Here is a 23,717-nt window from a genome sequence, read left to right on the forward strand (position 1 = left end):
AGGGAGTGTTCCATCCATTCATGAAGGGAGTTCTTGAATAATAACCGCGGTCATCTTAGATGTAATGACGGTGGTTTCCGCCGGAAGTGGGGACTCCGTCCATTCATAGAGAAAGTTCATGGCTATGTCCGCGGCCATTTTTGAGGATGGATAGTTGCGGTATAAGGAATTCCCAAGGCGCCATCTTTAGACAAATTCCGGGCAAATGAACGGCCTGTTAGCTCACATTGCGGTGGCCATCTTTGATGTGGTCAGAATGTAGTATATCCAGAGTATTTATACCTCAAAGTAAACAAAAAGGACAAGGTTAAAAAGGCAATTGATTGATGATTAATATCCAATAAAATACTATTTCAGTGTCAAGAAATGTATATTAAGATAGATGGGATAAAAATGGTAGAAATGGTAAAAATTGATAGAAAGGTAAAAAGGTAAGTTTAGCAGCGATTCATAAGAACCATTTAAGTTCAAAGTCCTTATTACGGCCATGGGGGATCAATGTTTTCAACTTAAAGATCCACTCCATCTCTTTCTTAGCCAGCATGGTATCACAGTCCCTATGTTTCCATGTGGATTTAATGTTCTCTATCCCCATGAAATCTCGGATATGTTTGCTCGAGCAATCGTGTGTGCTGCTAAAATGTTCTGCCAAAGAGTGGATTTGCACCCCATTTTTTATATTTCGCAGACGTTCTGCCATTCTCGTTTTGAGAGCTCTGCTAGTCCGTCCAATGTATATCAAGCCACATGTGCATTCAATTAAATAAATGACGTTTGGTGTGTGGCAAGTTATAAATTGGGAAATCTTGTATTTTTTATTTTTGACTTCAAAGGAATCCCTTTTTGATTGTTTTGATTTTACAGCTTTGCACATTCCACATGCTCCACATCTGTGGAACCCTTGAGTGCGTATACGAGAAGTATCTGTCCCAGGTAGGACGCTCTGGACTAATTTCTTTTGGAGGTTATCAGATCTGCGGTAAATAAATTTGGGTTGGGGGGGGAGAAGACTGACTAATATGGGATCTTTCTTCAAAAGAGGCCAGTGTTTCTTAAAAATGGCTTCTAATTTCTTCTGATGAGGGCCATATTGAGTAATGAAGGCCAGATCCATAGTGCCATCTTTCTTCTTTTCTTCTTCCTCTCCTTCATTCGTTCCTCTTGAGATGAGAGCATCTCTGTTTATAGTGGAGACCTCTTGTCTGGCTTTATCTATTTGTTTGGTGTCATATCCCCGAGCTCTAAAATTTACTGACATTTCTTTAAACTGTTCCCTGCAGACCTCATCCTCAGTGCAATTTCTCTTTACGCGTAAGAATTGACTCTTAGGCACGCTGTTAAGCCATCTTGGAAGGTGCTTGCTTTCTTTGTGGATATATGAGTTGGTATCTGTTGGTTTTTTGAAAGTCTTTGTTTGAAGTTGATTGTCTTTTATGTAGATCATGAGATCAAGAAAATGGATCTCTTCTTGGCTCTTTGTGAAAGTGAAAAGAATGTTCAACTGGTTTGTATTAAGATGATTGCAAAAGGCATCAAGTTCTTCTTCGGACCCCCTCCAGAAGAAAAGCACATCATCTATGTACCGATGCCAGGATACCAGGTTTGCTCCCCCATCCATCACAAATGGATGGAACACTCCCTTCCGGCGGAAGCCGCCGTCATCACATCATCACTAGAGTACGGAGCCACACACTTCCGGGAACAGGACCGGAAGTGATGTCGGCGCCGGGAGCCGAGAATACACACGGACATCTCATTTCCGGGGAGGATGTTTGGAGATACACCCACTCCCCGCCCCCACCTTTTACCGCCTTTTTTGCCCATAAATAGGAAACCTGTATAGCAATCCTACAGCCTTGAAAAAGAGTCTATAAGACTTGAAACGCGTTGGCCCCACAGGATTGCAGACTACCACGGAGGACCCCTGCCCAGCCAAAAGTCTGTGGAGCCGACAGGGTGAGCCTGTTCCTGGACACTCTGTTTTTTTACCATCCTGGCTCCACTTCTCCAGCTGGGTGAGAAGGGTTTTTAAATTCCATTCATTGTACCCATTTGATGTTTTTGTGCCTCTAACACCACGTTTGTGCTGAGTACTACCCAGTCTAAAGTTTGTGGATCCGACAGGGTGTACCCAATTCGGAACACTCTGTTTATACCATCCTGGCTCCACCCCTCTAGCTGGGTGAGGAAGGATTTATGATATTGCATTTGTCACTTTTTGTCTTTATTATTGTATCATGTTCATGAAATAAATTTTGGATTAAAATCAACCTATTCCATTGTTGATTAGAGAAACTTCCACACCCAGTGCGCCAAAGGTCACCTCCACCCATCCTCCTATATCTCATTATTCTGCCTGCATCACTACACCAGTATGAAGAGTTGCATTCATATAGACTCATGCCCTGGGCCATCTTAACAGTATTGTAGGCACTGGGAAGAGCAATGCACCGGGGCCACTACCCACTGATTAATGGGAATTTTGTTTTAAAACAAATTATAACATGCCCCTTCTGCAGACATGCACCATCTCTCCACTTACTTCCATTCAATGAATGGCTGTCAGCACTCTGATTGGTAGATAGCTCCAGCCATCGACCAATCAGCTTGTTGACAGCCATTCACTGTTTGGCTTCAGGCTGGAAAGCAGGACGAGAATGTTACTGGCCACTCTGATATTCTCTACTGTCTACCAAGAAGCTCAGAAGGCAGATGCTCACAGCCCAATCTGCCCCTGCTCAAAGGCCCCTAGAATTGTGGTGGGGGGGGGGGGGGGGGGGCTTGGTCAGCTGCCCATTAAGACCTTACATTAAGAGGGCCCTGCTCCTGCCTGTATGATACTGGGGAGGCAAGGAGCAATCTATCATAGGCTGAGTACAGTAAGGGTGCACTTGTGTAACTGCGCACAGGTGAAGACAAGCACAGAAATAGAGCCGCATTGGTGCCTAAGGACTTAGATAAAATGCACTCATTATATAGGGCTGAATACACTATTTTCAGGGGTGGTAAATGAAGCATAGCATCGGATATAGTATTTAATTGGGTACTAGTGGACTACAATTAGGTAATGGAGCCACATGTATCTCTTAAGCTGCCCATACACAGTTCGTTTAATGGATCCGTTTGGGACTTAAACAGCACACATCGGATCAGATCGCATCCCTAGTGCATGCAGTGTGCATGCACTGCGATCCGATACGATGTGTACCTAGTACAAAAAGTATGTGCAGCACATACTTTTTGTACCGTACTATGTGATGCGCGGGAGCGCGCATCGCATAGTACAGAACGGATGCCGGCAAACGGCTCCGTGTATGGGCAGCTAAAGGGAGATATTCATCGATATGCTCCTTAAGTGGCCTGATATTTTGGCATCAAATACAATCATTACTGGAGCAATTGAAGACTGCTCTGGTGCGGAGGAAAGCCGCTATATAAAGATGTACTAAGGCTTGAAGAGTGATAAAGTGGAGAGAGATAAACAACCAACATACCAATCAATCAGCTCCTAACTTATTTTTCAGACACATCCTGTAATATGGCAGTTGGGAGCGGATTGGCTGGTACTTTATCTTTCCTTGGTCTCTTCATTGGTTTTATGCTAATAAATAATTGCACTCGCTCTGGTATTGAATATTTTGTGCTTTACTCACTTGTCCTATTTTGTGTGCCGGCAGCATTACTTTGCATGTGTTCATTTACTTAATATCTGCTCTTACTTCTCACGACTGTAGAGTTTCTCTCCTCTTTCTGGTAGTGTTCTGTATAATTCATAAATGACGATTTTTTTGTAGGTGACCGTTTATAATGAACCAAAGAACTTCATTATGGTCACAGTAGGTTGTGAAGTCTATGGTGCAGGGCATTATTTATAAATGTCTCCTCTCTGAGCGCAGTCCATGAAATCTGTTATAAGCTGTAGCCAATTTTCCCTAATACATGCATAAACAGAGTTTGTTTCACACACATAATAAAGGACCCCATACACTGCCTGCGATGTCTCGCAGCAGTGTACGGATACCTGACAGTGTGAGCCGCCGGGAAGGTCCCGGCGGCTCACACTCTGTCGGGTGTCCGTACACTGCTGGGAGACATTGCAGGCAGTGTATGGGCACCTTTATTATGTGTGTGATGGATCGCATGCGTCCCTGCTTCCCGCCCGCCTCACCGCCTGGAGGAACAGGTGGTCGGACGGCCTGCCGGTCCGACCACCTGGTCGGGTCCGATGCGCACGGGACCGCGCATCGGACCCGATGGCATGTTAGGGAGAGGCAATTTGGTCTGATTTAATGGACCGATTGGTAGCAATCGGCCGAAATCGAACCAAATCGCCTAGATGTATGGGGGCCTTAAGAGCTACTGTACAGTATTTCTCTCAATCAAGCCCTGCTGAACTTGGGGGAAATATACTGAGTCAAGGAAAAGTTCTGATGAACTTTGATCTCTTTAGCCTTTATGTAAGCGGTCAAGAGCAAAGCCCCAAAAAAGTAATCCATCCTTGGAAATGATCAGGGATTAACAAGGGTAAGTACCATGTTATGCTGCAGTGTTATCAAATATCCTACTGTAGGTCATTTGACCTGGGACCGGTTTACAGCAATAGGAGAACCCATATCTCCCAATGGCTGTGAACTGTGAGGTTGGGGGGAACAGGGCGCACACCCTCTCTGCTGCTGTCTGCCCTTCTATGCAGAGAAGGATGGTGCCGGGGTCCATTCAATGTACTGAGTTTGAGGCTGAGAGCCGCCCAGCAGCAGCTTTCCGGAGTGCTGGGTTTGCTCCCAGTCTTATGTAGGCGCTCAGAGGTCCCGATCAGTGAATTTCCAGGTGCTTGGAGATCATGTCACCTCCATGCACTGGCCTTGAAGACGCTGCACCCATTTGCAGTTTGAAAGGTGCCGACCTGGGAATATCCCCGGACAGCTTGCAGTGTAAATGGGATAATATCCCGGGTCGACACAGTGTTCCAAATACCAGGTTGGATCTGGGATTTGGTTGTAAAAAGGGGTATTATACCATCATCTACAATGGCACCAAATCATTGGGTTTGTTTGTCCTGCTGCTTATTTTGGTACTGTGAATACTAATGCAGTATTAGCTGAGTCCATGTCATGCAATGTTTTATATTGTACTTTTTTTACTATTTTTTTTGTTTATATTGTTTTTGCTTATGTAATTTATTAGGCACTGTGGACCCCTTGTGGCGCCATATAAATAAAAGATAATAATAAATCACTGACCTTTGCTTCAGCTCCGCAGCTAGTTTACGCAACTGTACATGCCTATCAACAACCTCACAGCTAGAATTGTTTCCCTCATTTACAATTTCCAGGCCCATATCATATCCCCAGTCTCGATAAAAAAAACAACAGTAATGTCAAATTGTGTCTATTCACTGTTCTCGTAGTGCACATTAACAAATATTTACCACAGTCAACCATGTGCTGCTACCCAAATACTTGTGTAATCTTCCTGGACTATGGAAACCATTTCTATCTGCTTCTAAACACAACGAGCATGGTTACATCACTGGATGTGTTCACCAAACCCCCCCCCCCCTTATATACAGACACATAGCTAAACAAAGAGATAGCAGCGGCTCAAACAGGAGGGGAGGGGGAAAGATGTATACTCCCCAAACACTATAAAGCACATCAATATTGTGATTCAATTGGATGTTGGTGGAACATGACAGCTTGATGGCACTTTATAAGTCTATTTTAAAAGATTACCAATACAATATGTGCTTCTACTTAAAATAAACAACACTATAAAAGCAGTACACAAAGACAAGACAATCACACCATGTCATAACACATATCCTTATACATGTTACACCACAGAGTAAGACTCTTTATACACATGATCAGGGGCGTAGCTAAGGGTTCATGGGCCCTGGTGCAAAAGGTCAGCTTGGGGCCCCCCTACATACAACAAAATCTACACGTCCCAGCATGCCCTGCCACAGATTTTAGATAATGGATTTCTAAAACTGTGACAGGGCATGCTGGGACATGTAGTTCCACTGTAACTGTGATTTTCCCCAAGCATCTTCAGCAAGGGGAATTGTATTTTGCCATATATTTGAGCGATAAACATCTTGCCTTCAGACATCTGCATCTGCCTGCAACCTGGATCTACCAGAGAAGCTCCAAATGCTAATTTATTTTCCAGAAATCTTAGAATCTGCGTGCACGACCACAGTGGCTGTCACTGATCCTCTCATAATAGACTCCTGGAGTAATTTTATGGTTGTGCAAAATGGCAGCAGGAACAGGGATGTGATCTAATGTTTTCTGCATATGAGATGCGCATTTACTGACACTCACCATTACCTCCTTAAAATGAACCTCAACTGTCAGTCCAATTGAGAATAAATTTATACTGCAAGTAGCATAAGTTAGGTACCTTGGTGCTTTTGCAGTGTGGCCATAATGCATACGCAGTGGGCTGATAATCGTTCAAAGGCGTAACTTTACGCGCCTACACCCGACCTTAATAGGCGTCAATTGCGTAATGAAATTCACCATTTGAATATTGCCCCGTGATCTCCTGTCACGGGGCAAGCGGTGATCTCCTGAGGCGCGGAAGCGGTGGGAGAGGGAGGGGGAGGTTGGAGCCCGCGCTCGCCGCTGCAGCCAATCACAGCTCAGATACGGCCACCGTGTCCCGTCCACAGCCGCAGGCATCCAATAGGAAGGGGACCCCTTGCCGCGTGACGTCAGCGCGACGCACGCGGGCCCGCAAAGCAGCACTGGGAACGGGTGCGTTCTGTTCCCTTCCCTCTTCCAGGACAGTGGCGGGGGTTGGGCCCCCTGGCTCAGGGGCCCGGTCGCATCTGCGACCGCTGCGACCCCTGTAGCTATGCCACTGCACATGATACCACAGTACTTTTACTCCTTATACATGGGATGCGATACAGTAAAACCATTTATACTAATTAAACCACAGAGTAGTACTCCTTATACACGTGATACCTCACAATAGTAGTACATGTTATGCAATACAGTTAAACCCCTTACACAAGTTACACCTCGCAGTATGCTCCACCACATGTCCGACGTACATCAGGGAGAGTGGTGCTTGCACCCTCGAGTCTTTCAGAAGCTGGTCCATCGCTGGGGTTGTCCCCAAGTGGACCTGATGGCGTCCATCCACAACTTTCAACTCCCCCGGTTCTTCGCAAGAACGCGAGATCCTCAAGCAGAAGGGGTAGACGCACTGGTGGCTCCTTGGCCCTTCCAGTATGTGTACCTCTTTCCACCATTTTTGTTGATACCCCGAGTGCTTCAACGGATCCGGAGAGAGAGGTTCACAGCTCTGTTGGTGGCACCAGACTGGCCACGTCAGTCTTGGTACACCAGTCTGACAGCTCTGCTAATAGACGAGCCGTGGCCCCTGCCTCTTCAGGACGACCTTCTCAGCCAGGGACCCTTCATCTACCCAGATTTAGGTCGTCTTCATTTGACGGCGTGGTTGATGAAAAGTCCATCCTGAGGAGGGCCGGTATACCCCGTGCGGTTATACCCACAATGCTACGTGCCAGGAAAGAGGTCACTTCAGCCCACTACCACCGTATATGGCGTTCATATGTGGTTTGGTGCGAGAGGCGCGGGGTTTCCACGTGCCTGTTCAAGAAGGCGAGACTCCTTTTTCTGCAGGAAGGTTTGACTGCGGGGCTGAGGCTGAATACCTTAAAGGTTCAGGTCTCAGCTCTCTCCATCATTTTTCAGAAGAAGTTAGCTTTTCTTCCAGAGGTGCAAACCTTTTTCCAGGGGTTGCTTCGTTTGCAGCCACCCATTCGCCCTCCAACGGCTCCCTGGGACCTGGACTTGGTGCTGCAGTACCTTCAGTCCTCGGTATTTGAGCCCTTGGAGGAGGTGGACCTTTGCTACCTCACGTGGAAGGTCGTACTGTTGCTGGCTCTGGCATCTGCCAGACGTGTATCGGAACTGGGGGCTCTTTCTTGTCGCTTCCCTTTTCTTCAATTTCATTCTGACAGAGCGGAGCTCCGTACTAGTCTGGCCTTCCTTCCTAAGGTAGTATCGGCTTTTCACTTGAACCAGCCCATTGTGGTTCCTGCTTTTCCAGAGGACTCACCTGAAGCGAGATCCTTGGATGTGGTTAGGGCTCTGCAGATTTATGTAGCTCGCACAGCCTCTATCAGAAAGTCTGATTCGCTTTTTGTTACCTACGACCCTTTGCGTTGTGGATGGCCAGCTTCAAAACAAATGCTGTCCAGGTGGATTCGGTTGACTATCCGTCAGGCCTATGTCACCTTTTTTCGGACTCCTCCTGTTTGCATAACGGCGCATTCAACCAAGTCGGTGGGATCCTCTTGGGCGGCTGCCCGAGGGTTTCTCTCCAGCAGCTCTGCCGAGCGGCTACCTGGTCTGGCTGTAGAACCTTTGTTAAGTTCTACAGGTTTGATACCTTTGCGGCTCCTGCTTCAGTGTTTGGCCGCAGGGTGTTAAGGGGTTCTCAGCGCTCACCCACCCGGGATTGAAGGCTCTGGGACGTCCCCAGTGTAACTCCAGTGACACCTAGTGGATGAAGGAGAAAGAGGGATTTTGTACTTACCGTAAATCCTTTTCTCCGAGTCCACAGGTGTCACTGGACGCCCACCACAGCGCTGTTCTCTTTTGCTGCCTTCGGGCTTATATCCTACAAGGACCATTACCTTGGAGTTTCCCTGCTAAAGTTACCTTGGTTATGTTAGTATGTTACGTTGTCTGTTGACTATGTATGTTTGAACTTTCAGTGTTTTTCTCACTGTTTTTCTTCTTTACTTCTTGTATTGAATGATGTATGTGGTATTAACATACCCTTCTGAAGTGTGTTTTATCTTCCTGCTCCCTTCCGGGCACAACCTTTATGACTGACCTGGAGGGGAAGTAGAAGGGGAGGAGTTAGCCACTCTAATCTTTTATTTAAAGTGCCCATGCCCCTGTGGTCGCCTTCTATTCCCCAGTGTAACTCCAGTGACACCTGTGGACTCGGAGAAAAGGATTTACGGTAAGTACAAAATCCCTCTATTTCACAGCCACTGATAAAGTGTTTCTAATTTTTCTGGGCTGACTGCCAAAAATTTGAAACACTGGATCAGTGACTGTGAAATATAAAAATGAAAGGAATTGATACAATTTACACAAATTTCAAACACTATAGATTTAAACAGCCACATTAAAAAAAAGTCACCCAACAAGTAGCCTATTTTTTAAAACCTACAGTATATACACACACTCTTTTTTCTTCCTATAAGTGCAAAAGCACTTCACAATATATGTATTTATGTAAATGTGTGTCTAAATAATTTTTAACCTCTGTAAACATTTCACTAGAAGGAGGAATATTCTTGTGAAATTATAAATTAAAAGGTACACAGAACACCTATTCCGCTCTCCTTTTTAAGGATTAATAAAGTAAAAATTTTAAATATACAGTATAGAAAAGAACCTATTTTCGTCTTTTCCTTGGAGTGCGTCCACAGTGCAAACCCCTTTCCTCTCTTTACAACTACGACAAGTCAGACTCGTCTGTTGGGACCTTTAAGATTCATCTACTGAATCTTGTGATCACCAAAATTGAGTGAAATGCTATTTTGTTCTCCAACTGTTGAGCCCAATGTTTCCACGCTCTGACCCTCTGCTAGCTGCTCAGTGCAGACTGGCCCAGTGTAAAGCTGGGTACACATCTATACAATCCCTATTTCTGGCAACCGTTCGGCCGACTGTACTCCCGTCGGACCATCCACAAACAACAGCCGACACACGCGTACACACCTGTACAATTTTACTTGAGACGTCTGATGTACTCCCGTCCAAACAGTCGCAAGAAAAAGATTGGACCGGACCCTGGGACCTACCTATGGGATCAAGATAGGTAAGTATCAGTGTGTTTGTGTAATGTATGTATTAAACTTTTATTTTTCTAAAGTGTCAGTGTGTATTTATTTAACTATTTTTTTTTACTGTGGAACTACAAGACCCAGCGGGCCCTTTAATGCCCCGCAGGCTGGGACTTGTGGTTCTCCAAGTCCCAGCTTGCGGGGAAGGCTTGCTGGGACTCAGTTCCCTGCTGGCTGGTTTGGCCTGGGGCTGGTTCTTAAAATACGGGGGATCCCTGGTCATTTTGTCCTCCATATTTTGGGAACCAGCCCCGGACCTGGAGCCTGGGGCTGGTTTTAAAAAAATCAGCGAAGCCCTATTTGTCGGGTTTCCTGATTTAATACCAGCCCGGCGCTTTCAGCCTGGTGCTGGTTACGGCTGTGGGGGGGACCCCACGCCGTTTTGTTTTTTTTGTCACCCTGCCAGAGATGCTGCAGCTATGGAACGCCCACATGGGCGTTCCAGCTTTGGCAGTATAGTCGCAAGGACCGCAGCATATCGGTCGGACGTGCGTACACACTGCACTTTTGTACCGATATGAGGCCGTCCTGTCGGATGAAAATTAAACAGCAAAGAACCGTCGACCGACCGAGTATGGACGGACAAGACAGTTTTTTGCCATTTATCGCTCGTACGGGACAGCGTACACACATATACAATTGAACGGCTGTCCGACCCAGACCGAAAGAACGGCTCGACAATTGTATATATGTGTACTCAGCTTTAGGCACCAGTGGGAATGGAACTATGGAATGTGTGGTCTGCACGATCCAAGAGGCCACCACTCTAGAATCCATCACAGAGACTTAAAGCCCCATACACACTAGGCGATATTGTGATGTGTAATATCACTCAGAAATGGCTTTCTGCACAATTGTTCACAATATTGCCTAGTGTATCATTAACAACGCATGCTCACGCGCATTGTTAATAACCCTCTCCCTCGTCCTGCATGTTCAGACAAGGTATGTCCTCGTTAACACAGATTTTGTTCAGAGCAAACGCTGCTGCTTTAATTAGCCTGCAGTTAATTACCATGGCTAATTTAATTAAAAGTGTAAGTGTATGTGTGTCCATACAAGGTCATATGTATTCTCTAGACTGACTAACCGGAGTTCTAACCCATCATTAAAACCCATTGGGCTCAGTATATTTCATCTGTGGATTCAATAGCAGGGGTGGCCAATCTGTGGCTCCCAACACTGACAGCCTACGAGTATCCTGCCTTGTGAGCAATGTACCGGGTAGTGGGGGTTATTCAGACTTGATCACACTTCTGCGAATTTGCAGGCCAGAGGATTACCAATGCACTGCACATGCGTACAGCGGGTTGGGATCATTTGGTCTACAGCATTATGGTCGACAGTCATTAGGTCGACACCATTAGGTCAACATGTGAAAAGATCAACATGGGTCTAGGTCAACATGGTTCTAGGTCGAAAGGTCATTAGTTCGATAGGTCGTTAGTTCGACATTGTCTAGGTCGACAGTCAAAAGGTCAACATGGGGTTTTTCACTGTTTTTTTGACCTGAATGTCAACACAGTGGACATGGACACAGTTCAAAGTGCACCACATCCCCTCGCATTACTCGCAATGCATGGGGCAAGGGGCACGGTGCCTCGCTACGCTCGACACACTATTTTATTCTCCCACCATGCCCTAGTGGATGGTAGGGCATGAAATACTGCCTGTCGGCACATGTTGGCTGGGAAAACAGTGAAAAACTCCATGTCGACCTTTTGACTGTCGACCTAGACAATGTCGAACTAACGACCTTTAGACCTAGAACCATGTCGACATTTTCCCATGTCGACCTAATGACTGTCGACCATAATGCTGTAGACCAAATGACCGCATCCTGCGTACAGCTTGCATGCGCGAGGCCATCCTGCGTTAAAATCCAGCATCTTTTATCTCTGGAAAGCAAACACTCTAGCGCTACGCTGATAACGTAGCTTACATATGGAAAGCAGCCATGCGCTACGTTGAGAACAGCTAGAGCGGCACGCGCACAGTTAAACAGAGCATCTGGCAAGCTGCCAAGTTTCTGAGACAGACAGGCGGCATCGTGAAACTACACAAGTACCAAAAATATTTTTTGGCTCTGACTGGTTGGCCACCCCTTCAGTACAGTATGTGAGCCTATAATTTTCAAGAAAGTAATTAGTTTTATTGTAAAAATACATAGGCATATCCGGATGTATACAAGGGTCATTTACAAAACTGTGAAGCAAGAACATCACTATATATATATATATATATATATATATATATATATATATATATATACACAGGACGAGGAGGCCGGCACTCAGGACTGGGTAGATGCCAAATATAACTTGCTCCGGTGCCCTCTAGCCAGAGGGTGAGCGTCCTCCAGAGGTATATAGCAGGAGTAAGCGGCACTCGGAGACAGTAGTAAATGGTGAAAGCCAGGTAGGAATGTTTATTCCATGTGCAGGAAACAAAACGTTTCGGAGCTCGCAGGCTCCGTCGTCAGTTGAGAGTAAGCACAAACATAATACAAAAAACAGTGTGATATATAGGAGACTTACCCGCCCCCTGTGCGTCCCGTCCATGTTCTCCATCAGCGGCTTCCGGGTTGGCGCCGTCTCCGTGACGTCACTGGCGCAGGTTCGATGGTCGCGATGGTCGCGATGTTGACCTGCGCATCGTCACTGATGCGCGCTCCCGGCGGCCGGCAGTGGAGTCACGTGGGGCGGCTGTGCCCTGCAAAATAGGAGCAAAGTGCAATGAATATAAGGTCATGGTGCATGGTAACATGAAGCATTGTACAACCAATGCTATATATACAGACTAAGTTTCCTGATAAACACAAAACCAAAAACTTAAGGGAAACTTAAAAAACGTGCAAAGCAAATGATAACTGTATATGAAGAACTGGGTACGTGAGACATAAGTGTAGTGAAGTGCTGCCACCTACTGGGCAGATAATGTATAAACCATATAGATCCAACATGACAAAACGAACATAATTAAAATAATGCGGACAGCATTAGGGGACTGTCCCTACCACCTGGATACACAGGTGGACATGTGCCCTAGCAGAGGGCTAACCTGTTGGCCCATATAGATCTGCCAAACAACAGTGGGGAATATACTAAAAGGTATATGCAATCCCCCGGTGTGGAGAGGGCACCATGTGTGGGTGCATACGAAGATGTCAATGTGTCAAAGGACATAAAGGAAAAATTTATATAAAACTACAGCATTATACCCACCATAAAGGTGGGATCCCCTGGAAAGGGCAGGGTGACAATACAGCGGGTGGGTATGGGCCACCTGTTAAGGGGAGAAGCCTGGGTCAGTTCTGGAGGGTGCCAGCAAAAAGCTACCCGTCAGGGCTGGGCCAAACTAGTGCGGCTGGGAGGAGAATTATAGAAAGTTATGGAGGCCATGATGCTCATTGAGCCCTCTAGGCTGTAAGGAGTCTAACTTAAAAATCCATTGGGATTCAAGCTGTAACAGCTTTCTGGATCTGTTACCCCCTCTAACAGAAAATGGTACATGGTCCACTATCTTGTATCGCAGGGTCGCCATGCCATGTTTAAAAGTGGCAAAGTGGCGAGCCACTGGCTGCTCACTTTTGCCTGAAATTAGGGCTGCGCGTATGGCACAACGGTGTTGGGCCATTCTGACCTTGAACGTACAGTCGGTTTTCCCCACGTAATACAGGCCACAAGGGCAGATGATAACATATACAATAAACTTAGATGTGCATGTCAAGGGCCAGCGTATCCCCACACTGGGCAAAAATTTAAAATACGCTGGCCCTTGACATGCACATCTAAGTTTATTGTATATGTTATCATCTGCCCTTGTGGCCTGTATTACGTGGGGAAAACCGACTGTACGTTCAAGGTCAGAATGGCCCAACACCGTTGTGCCATACGCGCAGCCCTAATTTCAGGCAAAAGTGAGCAGCCAGTGGCCTGCCACTTTGCCACTTTTAAACATGGCATGGCGACCCTGCGATACAAGATAGTGGACCATGTACCATTTTCTGTTAGAGGGGGTAACAGATCCAGAAAGCTGTTACAGCTTGAATCCCAATGGATTTTTAAGTTAGACTCCTTACAGCCTAGAGGGCTCAATGAGCATCATGGCCTCCATAACTTTCTATAATTCTCCTCCCAGCCGCACTAGTTTGGCCCAGCCCTGACGGGTAGCTTTTTGCTGGCACCCTCCAGAACTGACCCAGGCTTCTCCCCTTAACAGGTGGCCCATACCCACCCGCTGTATTGTCACCCTGCCCTTTCCAGGGGATCCCACCTTTATGGTGGGTATAATGCTGTAGTTTTATATAAATTTTTCCTTTATGTCCTTTGACACATTGACATCTTCGTATGCACCCACACATGGTGCCCTCTCCACACCGGGGGATTGCATATACCTTTTAGTATATTCCCCACTGTTGTTTGGCAGATCTATATGGGCCAACAGGTTAGCCCTCTGCTAGGGCACATGTCCACCTGTGTATCCAGGTGGTAGGGACAGTCCCCTAATGCTGTCCGCATTATTTTAATTATGTTCGTTTTGTCATGTTGGATCTATATGGTTTATACATTATCTGCCCAGTAGGTGGCAGCACTTCACTACACTTATGTCTCACGTACCCAGTTCTTCATATACAGTTATCATTTGCTTTGCACGTTTTTTAAGTTTCCCTTAAGTTTTTGGTTTTGTGTTTATCAGGAAACTTAGTCTGTATATATAGCATTGGTTGTACAATGCTTCATGTTACCATGCACCATGACCTTATATTCATTGCACTTTGCTCCTATTTTGCAGGGCACAGCCGCCCCACGTGACTCCACTGCCGGCCGCCGGGAGCGCGCATCAGTGACGATGCGCAGGTCAACATCGCGACCATCGAACCTGCGCCAGTGACGTCACGGAGACGGCGCCAACCCGGAAGCCGCTGATGGAGAACATGGACGGGACGCACAGGGGGCGGGTAAGTCTCCTATATATCACACTGTTTTTTGTATTATGTTTGTGCTTACTCTCAACTGACGACGGAGCCTGCGAGCTCCGAAACGTTTTGTTTTCTGCACATGGAATAAACATTCCTACCTGGCTTTCACCATTTACTACTGTCTCCGAGTGCCGCTTACTCCTGCTATATATATATATATATATATATATATATATATATATATATTATAAAGTGCCGTTTCGGAAGAAATCCTCCATCTAGGTACAAAATACAATAATTGAGTGGCAATCATTAGGACTGAGATTATGGGGGAAATTTACTAAAGGAAATTTGTAAAAAATAGGTGTATTTGTATTTAGAAATACATTTATTTTTGACATTTACTATCCCGAAAATACGGCAATTCGTATTCATATTGATAGCACATCAATACGAATACGAATTGCCGTATTTTTGGGATAGTAAATGTCAAAAAGAAGTATATTTCTTGATACAAATACACCTATTTTATACAAATTTCCCCCTATGGGTGTACAGTGTTACACAAAGGTCAGACTGACATTGTTGGGGGTCAGCAAAGATTCAAGTCCTATAGTTTCTCCGGTTGGGAGGGGCAGAGGAGAGAAATAAAGTTAAAAACAGATTACAAGAATGCAGAATGTAAGAATAGAGCATACAAAGCACCTGAAAAGAAAAATGATGGTTAAAAGTAATGTTTAGACTCTTAATAGAGTGGTTGTACTGTCCCGTGAGCTTGCACTTACCCTACCTCTGGTGATAGACACCGGGGTCAGGTGGGAGATGTTATGCGGCACAGCGTAGAGGAATAGCCGCTTCTTCCAGCGCCTCCAACCCGCCGGCGCCCGCTGTGATGTAGCGTCACTTGCAAGACGTATGCAGCGGTTTGCAGAGCGGGAGGTGGCCGGGATGGCAGGATCTCACGGTGGGCAGCTGGTAACAACGCGTTTCGTGCATAAAGCACTTTTTCAAGTTTAAAAAAATGGTGATGGTCTTTTTTCTTTTATTGCAGAAAAAAAAACTTTATTAAAAAAACTTTATTTATAAAAAGCAAATATGGTCACCAGAATTTTGGTGGGAAGCACATGCTCCATTCCAACTGTGGTTTGGGAAAAGGATTCTTTCATTGGGAGTTTGAGATAAAAATTGTACATTCCATAAAGATTTAGAAAGGGTCGGAGGCGCTAGAAGAAGAAGAAGCGGGTATTCATCCAGGCTGTGCCGCATAACATCTCCCGCCTGACCCCGGCGCCTATCACCAGAGGTAGGGAAAGTGCAGGCTCACGGGACAGTACAACCACTCTATTAACATTGTAAACATTACTTTTAACCGTAATTTTTCTTATCAGGTGCTTTGTATGCTCTGTATTCTTACATTCTGCATTCTTGTAATCTGTTTTTAACTTTATTTCTCTCCTCTGCCTCTCTCAACCAGCGCTCATTCATTACATTATTAACGGTTTATTTTTATTTGAGCTGCTATTCTATACAAATTAGCGCAGTGCCGCAATAATTATATCCTATAGTTTCTCCCCCATATCTCCTTGTGGTTCACACTGGCGGCGGTAACACTGGGCTTCGCAGTTTGAAAGCCGGAACCCTGCACCTCATTAGCCTACAGTGTGTAACTAGGACGGTGCCTCCTGCTATTAATGGTCACTGACGTAGGTCCCTGCAATCAGTAGTAGAGCAGCCACGTTCCTCATCCCCGGCAGGGGTGTTTCCTTGCCACATCTCCTCCAAAAGGAACCTTCAGCTCACAGTCTATGGCACAACTTAAGTCTTTATTTACAATAACCTAAGAAATGCTCCGCACAGAGCCATCCGCTCACAGCAGCACGGAACTAAGAAATAAATAATTACTAGGGCTAAAGAAATATATACAGAAATAGTCAGTCCTGCTCTGCAGGTAATACTACACAAATGTGCTGCAGAACTCAGGTTAGAGGAATGTTCAAGTGATTGCGATGGTCTGTAGACTTTTGCAAACCAGGGAGGAGCTAACAAATATCGGTCTTCAGTATTCTGCAATATACAGAGAAAAGGAAGTTATGGTCTGCAGCAAAGTCAAAGGCACTGTGAGTAATGGGTGTAAAGATCGGCAGGCATCTAAACGGCAGTCCAGTGGTGGCATTCCAGATTACACAACAAGCAGCTTCTGAGGGGCCAGCCTTCTGGGGTCAGATTTCCTTCGCTTCCTGGGGATGAAAGAAAGAAATTGTATTAAAAAAGGCATGAAATCATCATCATAATAATAATACATTACATTTAGAGTTGATTCAGTGCCAAGCACGGTAAGTACTTCCTAAATAAAGATGAACCCCACATGTATTTTTTATCTAACCTTGCTCAGTTATTTATACTGGGGTAACAATCATTGAAAGTTAAATCACCATAATGGTTTGTCTACTGTTTAGGCCTAATTAGCCACTATGGCAGCAGAAGTTCCCATCATGGTCCTTAAGGCTACCTAAAGGTCCAGGTTTTAAGTATATCCATGCTTGGGCGCAGGTTTACTTATATAGTTCCTCAGTCAATTTAATTTAACCATCTGTGCTGAGCCATGGATATACTTAAAACATGGACGGTTGGGGTACAAAAAAGTGGTAAGTGATCCCGCACAGGATATTAACCAGTGATACATTTATAAACCACAAAATGGTATTTTAGTGTGCATTGGTGGTGCCCCCACAAATTGATTAATCATTGCCATTCATTGGCAGGGGGTGGACTGCAGTCACCAAAAGGGGATTTCCTTGATGTATGGCACCATTGGGGTGCCTTGAGAACCGCATTTGGGAACCTCTGCACTATGGTATATGCCAGTGGCCCACAAAATGGGTTGGGATCATTTGGTCTACAGCATGATGGTCGACAGTCATTAGGTCGACATGGGAAGAGGTCATTAGTTCAACAATGTCTAGGTCGACATGGGGTTTTTCACTGTTTTTTACCTGAATGTCAACACAGTCGACATGGACACAGTTTAAAGTGCACCGCGATGCATCGGGCACGGTGCCTCGCTATGCTCGGCACACTATTTTATTCTCCCACCACGCCCGCCCTAGTGGATGGTAGGACATGAAATACTGCCTGTCGGCACAAAAAAACTGTGAAAAAGCCCATGTCAACCTTTTTACTGTTAACCTAGACAATGTCGAACTAACAACCTTTCAATCTAGAACCATCTCGACCTAATGACTGTCTACCATCATGCTGTAGACCAAATGACCGCATCCCCACAAAAGGTCTTAAATTATGGCACCCTAGTGTATGTTGGCATTTGTTTCAGGCACCTTGTAGTGAAAAAGCCAATTTCTTATCGTAATGAGCATATTAACAAATTGTATTGTAGGTTATATCATGTATATTCGGTGTGAAAATATGCTCTCATGCCAAATGAATAGCCTGTAATGAGCTACATTTGGTTACATGGAAGTGAATGTCTGCACTTCACAGCACAAGGTCCAGTGTAGGGGACTCATTTCTAAATGTGCTCTTCAGAGACAATTTTAAAGACACGCTAGGTGATCCTGCCCATTACCAATATAGTCAATATCATCTGTGAATGGACAATATTGGAGGGTACAATACATTATTTGGTTCAGTGACGTCACCGGAACCCATGGGTTGTTGGCTATATAGCCAAATTGACCGGAATGTTCAGCAGTCATCAATGGTCATTAACAACGTGCGGGAGCGTGCAATGTTAATGATATAAAGCGTATACATTAGAAGATATAGTAAAAGATATTGCTCAGAAACCGCTTTATGGGCAATTTCTTTTACTATATCCTCTAGTGTGTATGGGGCTTAAGGCTGTGCAGGGACTGTTCCAGACAAAAAAAAAAAAAAAATGCTGATAAGGGGTTCCTGCTATGGCTGGGATAAGCTTGTCATACATCACAGGCACTAATTGGTAAATCATAAATCTTAAAGTGCATACACATCTAACACCTGCAACTGCCAATCTCAGTGGCCAAAGTGCTGGTAAACACTTGCCAATGCTTGCGGGTGACAAAAAATGGTGGTGGTGGGGGGGGGGGGGGGGGGGGAAGCAGCATGGCCCTTGTTAACATTAACTACGATAGGGAAGGTGGCCCCTCTCAGCTCAGGGCCCCAAAGTGGATACACACACACACGTACGCAACTGACAGGGAAGGTGGCACCTCTCAGCTCTGGGCCCCATAGCAACTTCACTCCCTTCATCTATGGGAGTTTGTGGTTACAGAAATGTAAAGACTTCAGTCACTCCTTGGCACTATAAGCCATTGAAAGAAAAAAAAAAAAAAACACCAAAATAATTAATGACTCCATGCCAATGTGGAGGGCTATTTCATATGTAAATATTATTTAATGTAGGGGCTGTTCGGCGGGAAATAGGTTTTATTAATTATGCCAAAACAGATTAATGAATACATATCTGGTCTATTTTTAAGCTTTCTATATTTTGTGTACTGTCACAGCAACCTGCGCTGAAATATATGCCCATCTGACACACATGGGCGGTCATGACGTGGAATTTGCAGGAACTGCCACCATGAAGAGTAGTAGAATGGTGCGCTTGCATTGGCCAGATACTTAAATCACACTTGAAAATGTCAGTTATTACATATATGAAGCCTCTCAGACACAGGATATGGGCCTCTCAGACACAGGAATCCTTACAGCCAAAGAAAATGCGGAGAAAGGTTTTGATTTATTGAGAAAATACCTCCAGGGTTACTCCAAGTTACAGAGAAAAACAGGTAAACAAGACATACAATTATGATATGCACAAGTCAACTTCAAATAAATATAAAAGGATTAAAGCCATAAAACCTAAATAATCTTACTGTGAGCTTTAAGGCCTCATGGATTTCACTCACTTCTAGCATCATGCTTCTACCTTTGACAATGAATCCAGCAGAATAGGGATGGCAATCGATGATTTAAAATTAAATTGATGGTTTATGGCCAGTGTAGAATAGTTTTGCCATCAATTGGGGGAGAACCAGATGGTTTGCCTCCATCGATGTCAAAACACAACAGCATAGCTCAGGCCCTGACACCTGTAAAGCCCCGCCCCCAAGTTTTGATTGGCCCATGGTCCAGTCAGTCGAATAAAAGGGATAGCCATCAATAGTTAAAACGAGCACATAGTATGCTATCATCAATGGTCATTTGCACTATTGCCATCAATGGCAGCCATTGATGGCAATAGCATTGATGACCATCCCTACAGCAGCATCTCTTGCAGGGAGATACATAGTTTCTCCTTGCTGAGTAGCCCCCCTCCCTCCAGGCTGAGCAAATAATTCCTTTGTTTACCTAATGACACCCATACACTTGTGCAATTGGACAAGAAGCGATTTCCCATCGCATCTGAAGTGTTTTTTTCCCCCCAGCACCCGATGTCGGGTGCTGGCGGTGTAGCAAAGCTGGTGGCAGAATAAAAAAAAAAAAAAAAAAAAAAAACATTTCAAAGGACTTGGCGGCCCTCTAATTGGCTGAGAGAGCCCGGTCTTTTTAAATGTTTTTTTTTCTTCAAATTCTGCCGCCTGCCACCAACTCTGCTACACCCAGTCTGCTGACTACTGCCACTACAGATCGCATTGCGCACAGATGCAATGCGATCGATATTATGTGCAGCACATACTATCTGGAGGCGCAAGATTCACATCGGGTGACAGATGAGAAATAGCATGGATCTCATGCAAAATCTCACATGTGTATGGGCACCATAAGACTTGCTTAGCTAAAAATTAGGTGTCTCCATGGACCATGTCAGAAATCTTTTGGAAGAACTCTTGATCCCCTCAACCCAAATAGGTTTTATGGTATCCCGATATCTCCATAACTGTTGATAACGCGACAATCTACCCTACCCCACAAGCTCATTGCCTAGGGGTAATCCTCAACTCTGAACTGTCCTTTGTTTCCCACATTCAATCGGTCTTCAAATCATGTTACATACATCTAAAATACGACCCTATCTTACACAAGACACTAATAAATCTCTTATCCATTCACTCATTATATCCCGCATTGATTACTGCAATAGTCTCCTAACTGGTCTCCCCAAGAACAGACTCTCGCCACTACAATCCATTTTAAATGCTGCTGCTAGGCTGATCTTCCTATCAAGATGCTCATCGTCTGCTGATCTGCTCTGCCAGTCCCTCCATTGGTTGCCTGTATCTTACCGTATTCAATATAAAATACTTCTACCCGCATATAAAGCTATTAACCATACTGCACCAGCATGTATCTCTTTACTATCACAAAATCTCTCCCAACTTGACCACTCCCATTCACTTTTACAGGCTGCTCCTACCCTATGGAATCTATACTAGCCTCCAAACGTTCCCTGAAAACTCACCTCTTTAGGCAAGCCTATCATATTTAAAGTACCACACGCATAACCCTCTGAGGCACTTCTGTATTATATAGCTTCCCTTCTGCACTTGTAACTTGGTGGGACTGCTATGCTATTAATGGTGCCTGTCCTTGTGTTTCCCTATAGATTGTAAGCTTGCAGCAGGGCCCTCCTACCTCCAAGTCTGTCTGTTACCCAGTTTGTTTTATCACGGTCTACAATTGTAAAGCGCAATGGAATCTGCTGCCCTATATAAGACACTATAAATAAATAAATAAATAAATAAATAGCAGAACAGCAATCTGATAGTCTGTCTCTGGCCAGAGCAAGGGTCTTGTCCCATTGTGATAGCAAGGTCACATCTTACACAATGCAGACAGCTTTGAAAGTAGTAAAACCAACATGAATAAAATACAGTCTTATAATTCCCATAAGACAATGATTATAGTTACCTAGGACCTGCACATGCATGACCAGTGACTTTGGGGAGACGATGTAACCCTTGGCAATGGAACATGGAGGTGTTACGATTTTATTAGTCTAGGCAGCTGGAACATTTAAATCATTAGCAATTACCAAAATATAAGTTCCTAACGGATGATTGGAGTAAAAAAAAAAGCATGCGAAGGTTAGAGTTATAGTAGTGGAGCTTCCTAAGGATTTATTAACAGTTTCTTATATAGGGCACACATATTCCGCAGCGCTTTACAGCGAATAGTTGAACATTCACATCAGTCCCTGCCCCAGTGGAGCTTACAATCTATATTCCCTTCCAAATGTACACGCACACAGACATTCTAGGATTTATTTCATTGGAAGACAAATAACCTACCAGTATAGTTTTGGTTTGTGGGAGGAAACCGGAGTACCCGGAGGAAACACACGCAAGTTACCTGGAGAATATACAAACTCCGCACAGTTAGGGCCATGGTGGGGATCGAACCCATGACCTCAGGCAGTACAGGGGCAAACGCAGGATTTTCAGAAGGGGGTTTCCAGAGGGGCGGAGCAAGGCACGGAGATGGACACTTAGGTGACCCAGTATATGCCAGGTCAGTTAAAGTACTATAAATAGACCAAATGTATATAAATAAAAAAAAATATATATGTATACATATACACACACACACACACACACACACACACACACTTTCGCTGTTTGTTCGGCACTCTGGAGAAGAGAACAACTTGCCGGGGTGCCTTCCAAAGGTTAATAATACATCACGGTACCTCCTGGCCTGGCTGGGTCCAGGCAGGAAGAAGCGGCACTCCACGGACTCCAATAGAGTATAAACAAGTGTTTTAATCCATAAAAGGTATTAGGTACAGTACATCATGGTCGACGTTTCAAGACCTACAGATCTTTTCCTCAAGACTAGTACCATAAAGTGCAATTAGTGCTGGTCACCAGCACAGCACTAATTGCACTTTATGGTACTAGTCTTGAGGAAAAGACCTGTAGGTCTTGAAACGTCGACCATGATGTACTGTACCTAATACCTTTATGGATTAAAACACTTGTTTATACTCTATTGGAGTCCGTGGAGTGCCGCTTCTTCCTACCTGGACCCAGCCAGGCCAGGAGGTACAGTGAGGTATGTATGTATGTATGTATGTATGTATGTATATATATTTATTTTATACACACATACAGGGGCGTCCACAGCAGGGTAGACCCCTGGGCATAGCAACCTATTGGGGCCCCTACCGATCCCCCAGCGGTAGGGTGGGGGAAGCTTTGAAGTCCCGCGGGTGGTAGGGGGTATTATATCAACCGCTCCGCATGTAGGGCCTGGATCAGTAATTTCCACTAATTACCCCTTTACTGCACAGATTGTGGGAGATGGGGTGGGAGAAGGGGGCATTGGGCTGAATGAAGGGGCCCTGATACATAACTTCCAGGGTGGTAGAGGATGTTTAATACGCAGAGGAGGGGTGTATAGTGGAGTGGGCTTATTATTCATAGTTTTCTGGTGGAAGGACAGCTTGCTTGACTGCAGATATCTCCAGTTCCTGTAAATAGATTTCTTAGATTTTAATGGAATAAAAACTAGAGAATCCCACCTACCAAAATGGGGATTGGGGACTAGGGGATCAGACTTCAGGAGGCAGAGCAATCTGCCAACAAGAATATAAAACTACATACCAGGTGTGTAGAGCTGGAGCAGTAACCAGCTGCTAGAAGGCCGATATTTCTGGTTCTGGGAAAAGTAGAGACAAGCTACTAGTGTCCATCAAAGTGGGAGAGTCCCAGATTTTGGAATATACCCTCAGAAAAACTCTATGTCAGACAGAACCTGAAATATCAGACTGGGAATGGCAATTAATAGGCTTGGATGGGGACCACTGCTTTGAAGTCAGATATCTCTGATTCCCAAGGGCCGATTTTTTTAATTCTTATACCCATGAAAAGAGGGGACCCTCAGCTTTCAGCCTAGGGCCCTTAGACTCCTGGGGGGGGGGGGTTCTGGGTAATCAGAAACCCCCCCTGC

At 44.9% G+C, this 23,717-nt stretch overlaps 1 protein-coding gene across 1 annotated transcript in view; it reads right to left on the reverse strand.

Annotated features, from left to right (window-relative positions):
- Nucleotides 1-16,630: 16,630 nt before the first annotated feature.
- The window catches only part of LOC146075452 (uncharacterized), a 38,349-nt gene continuing 31,262 nt past the window's right edge, over nucleotides 16,631-23,717 (reverse strand). Inside the window, exon 4 of the mRNA XM_083184715.1 lies at nucleotides 16,631-17,065. Within this exon, the coding sequence (XP_083040841.1) occupies nucleotides 17,008-17,065 (58 nt within the window). The 3' untranslated portion in view covers nucleotides 16,631-17,007. The remainder of the gene's footprint in view (nucleotides 17,066-23,717) is intronic.

The sequence above is a fragment of the Crinia signifera genome, chromosome 4 (genome assembly GCF_055691185.1).
Source record: "Crinia signifera chromosome 4, ASM5569118v1, whole genome shotgun sequence".
NCBI classification, from domain to species: domain Eukaryota; kingdom Metazoa; phylum Chordata; class Amphibia; order Anura; family Myobatrachidae; genus Crinia; species Crinia signifera.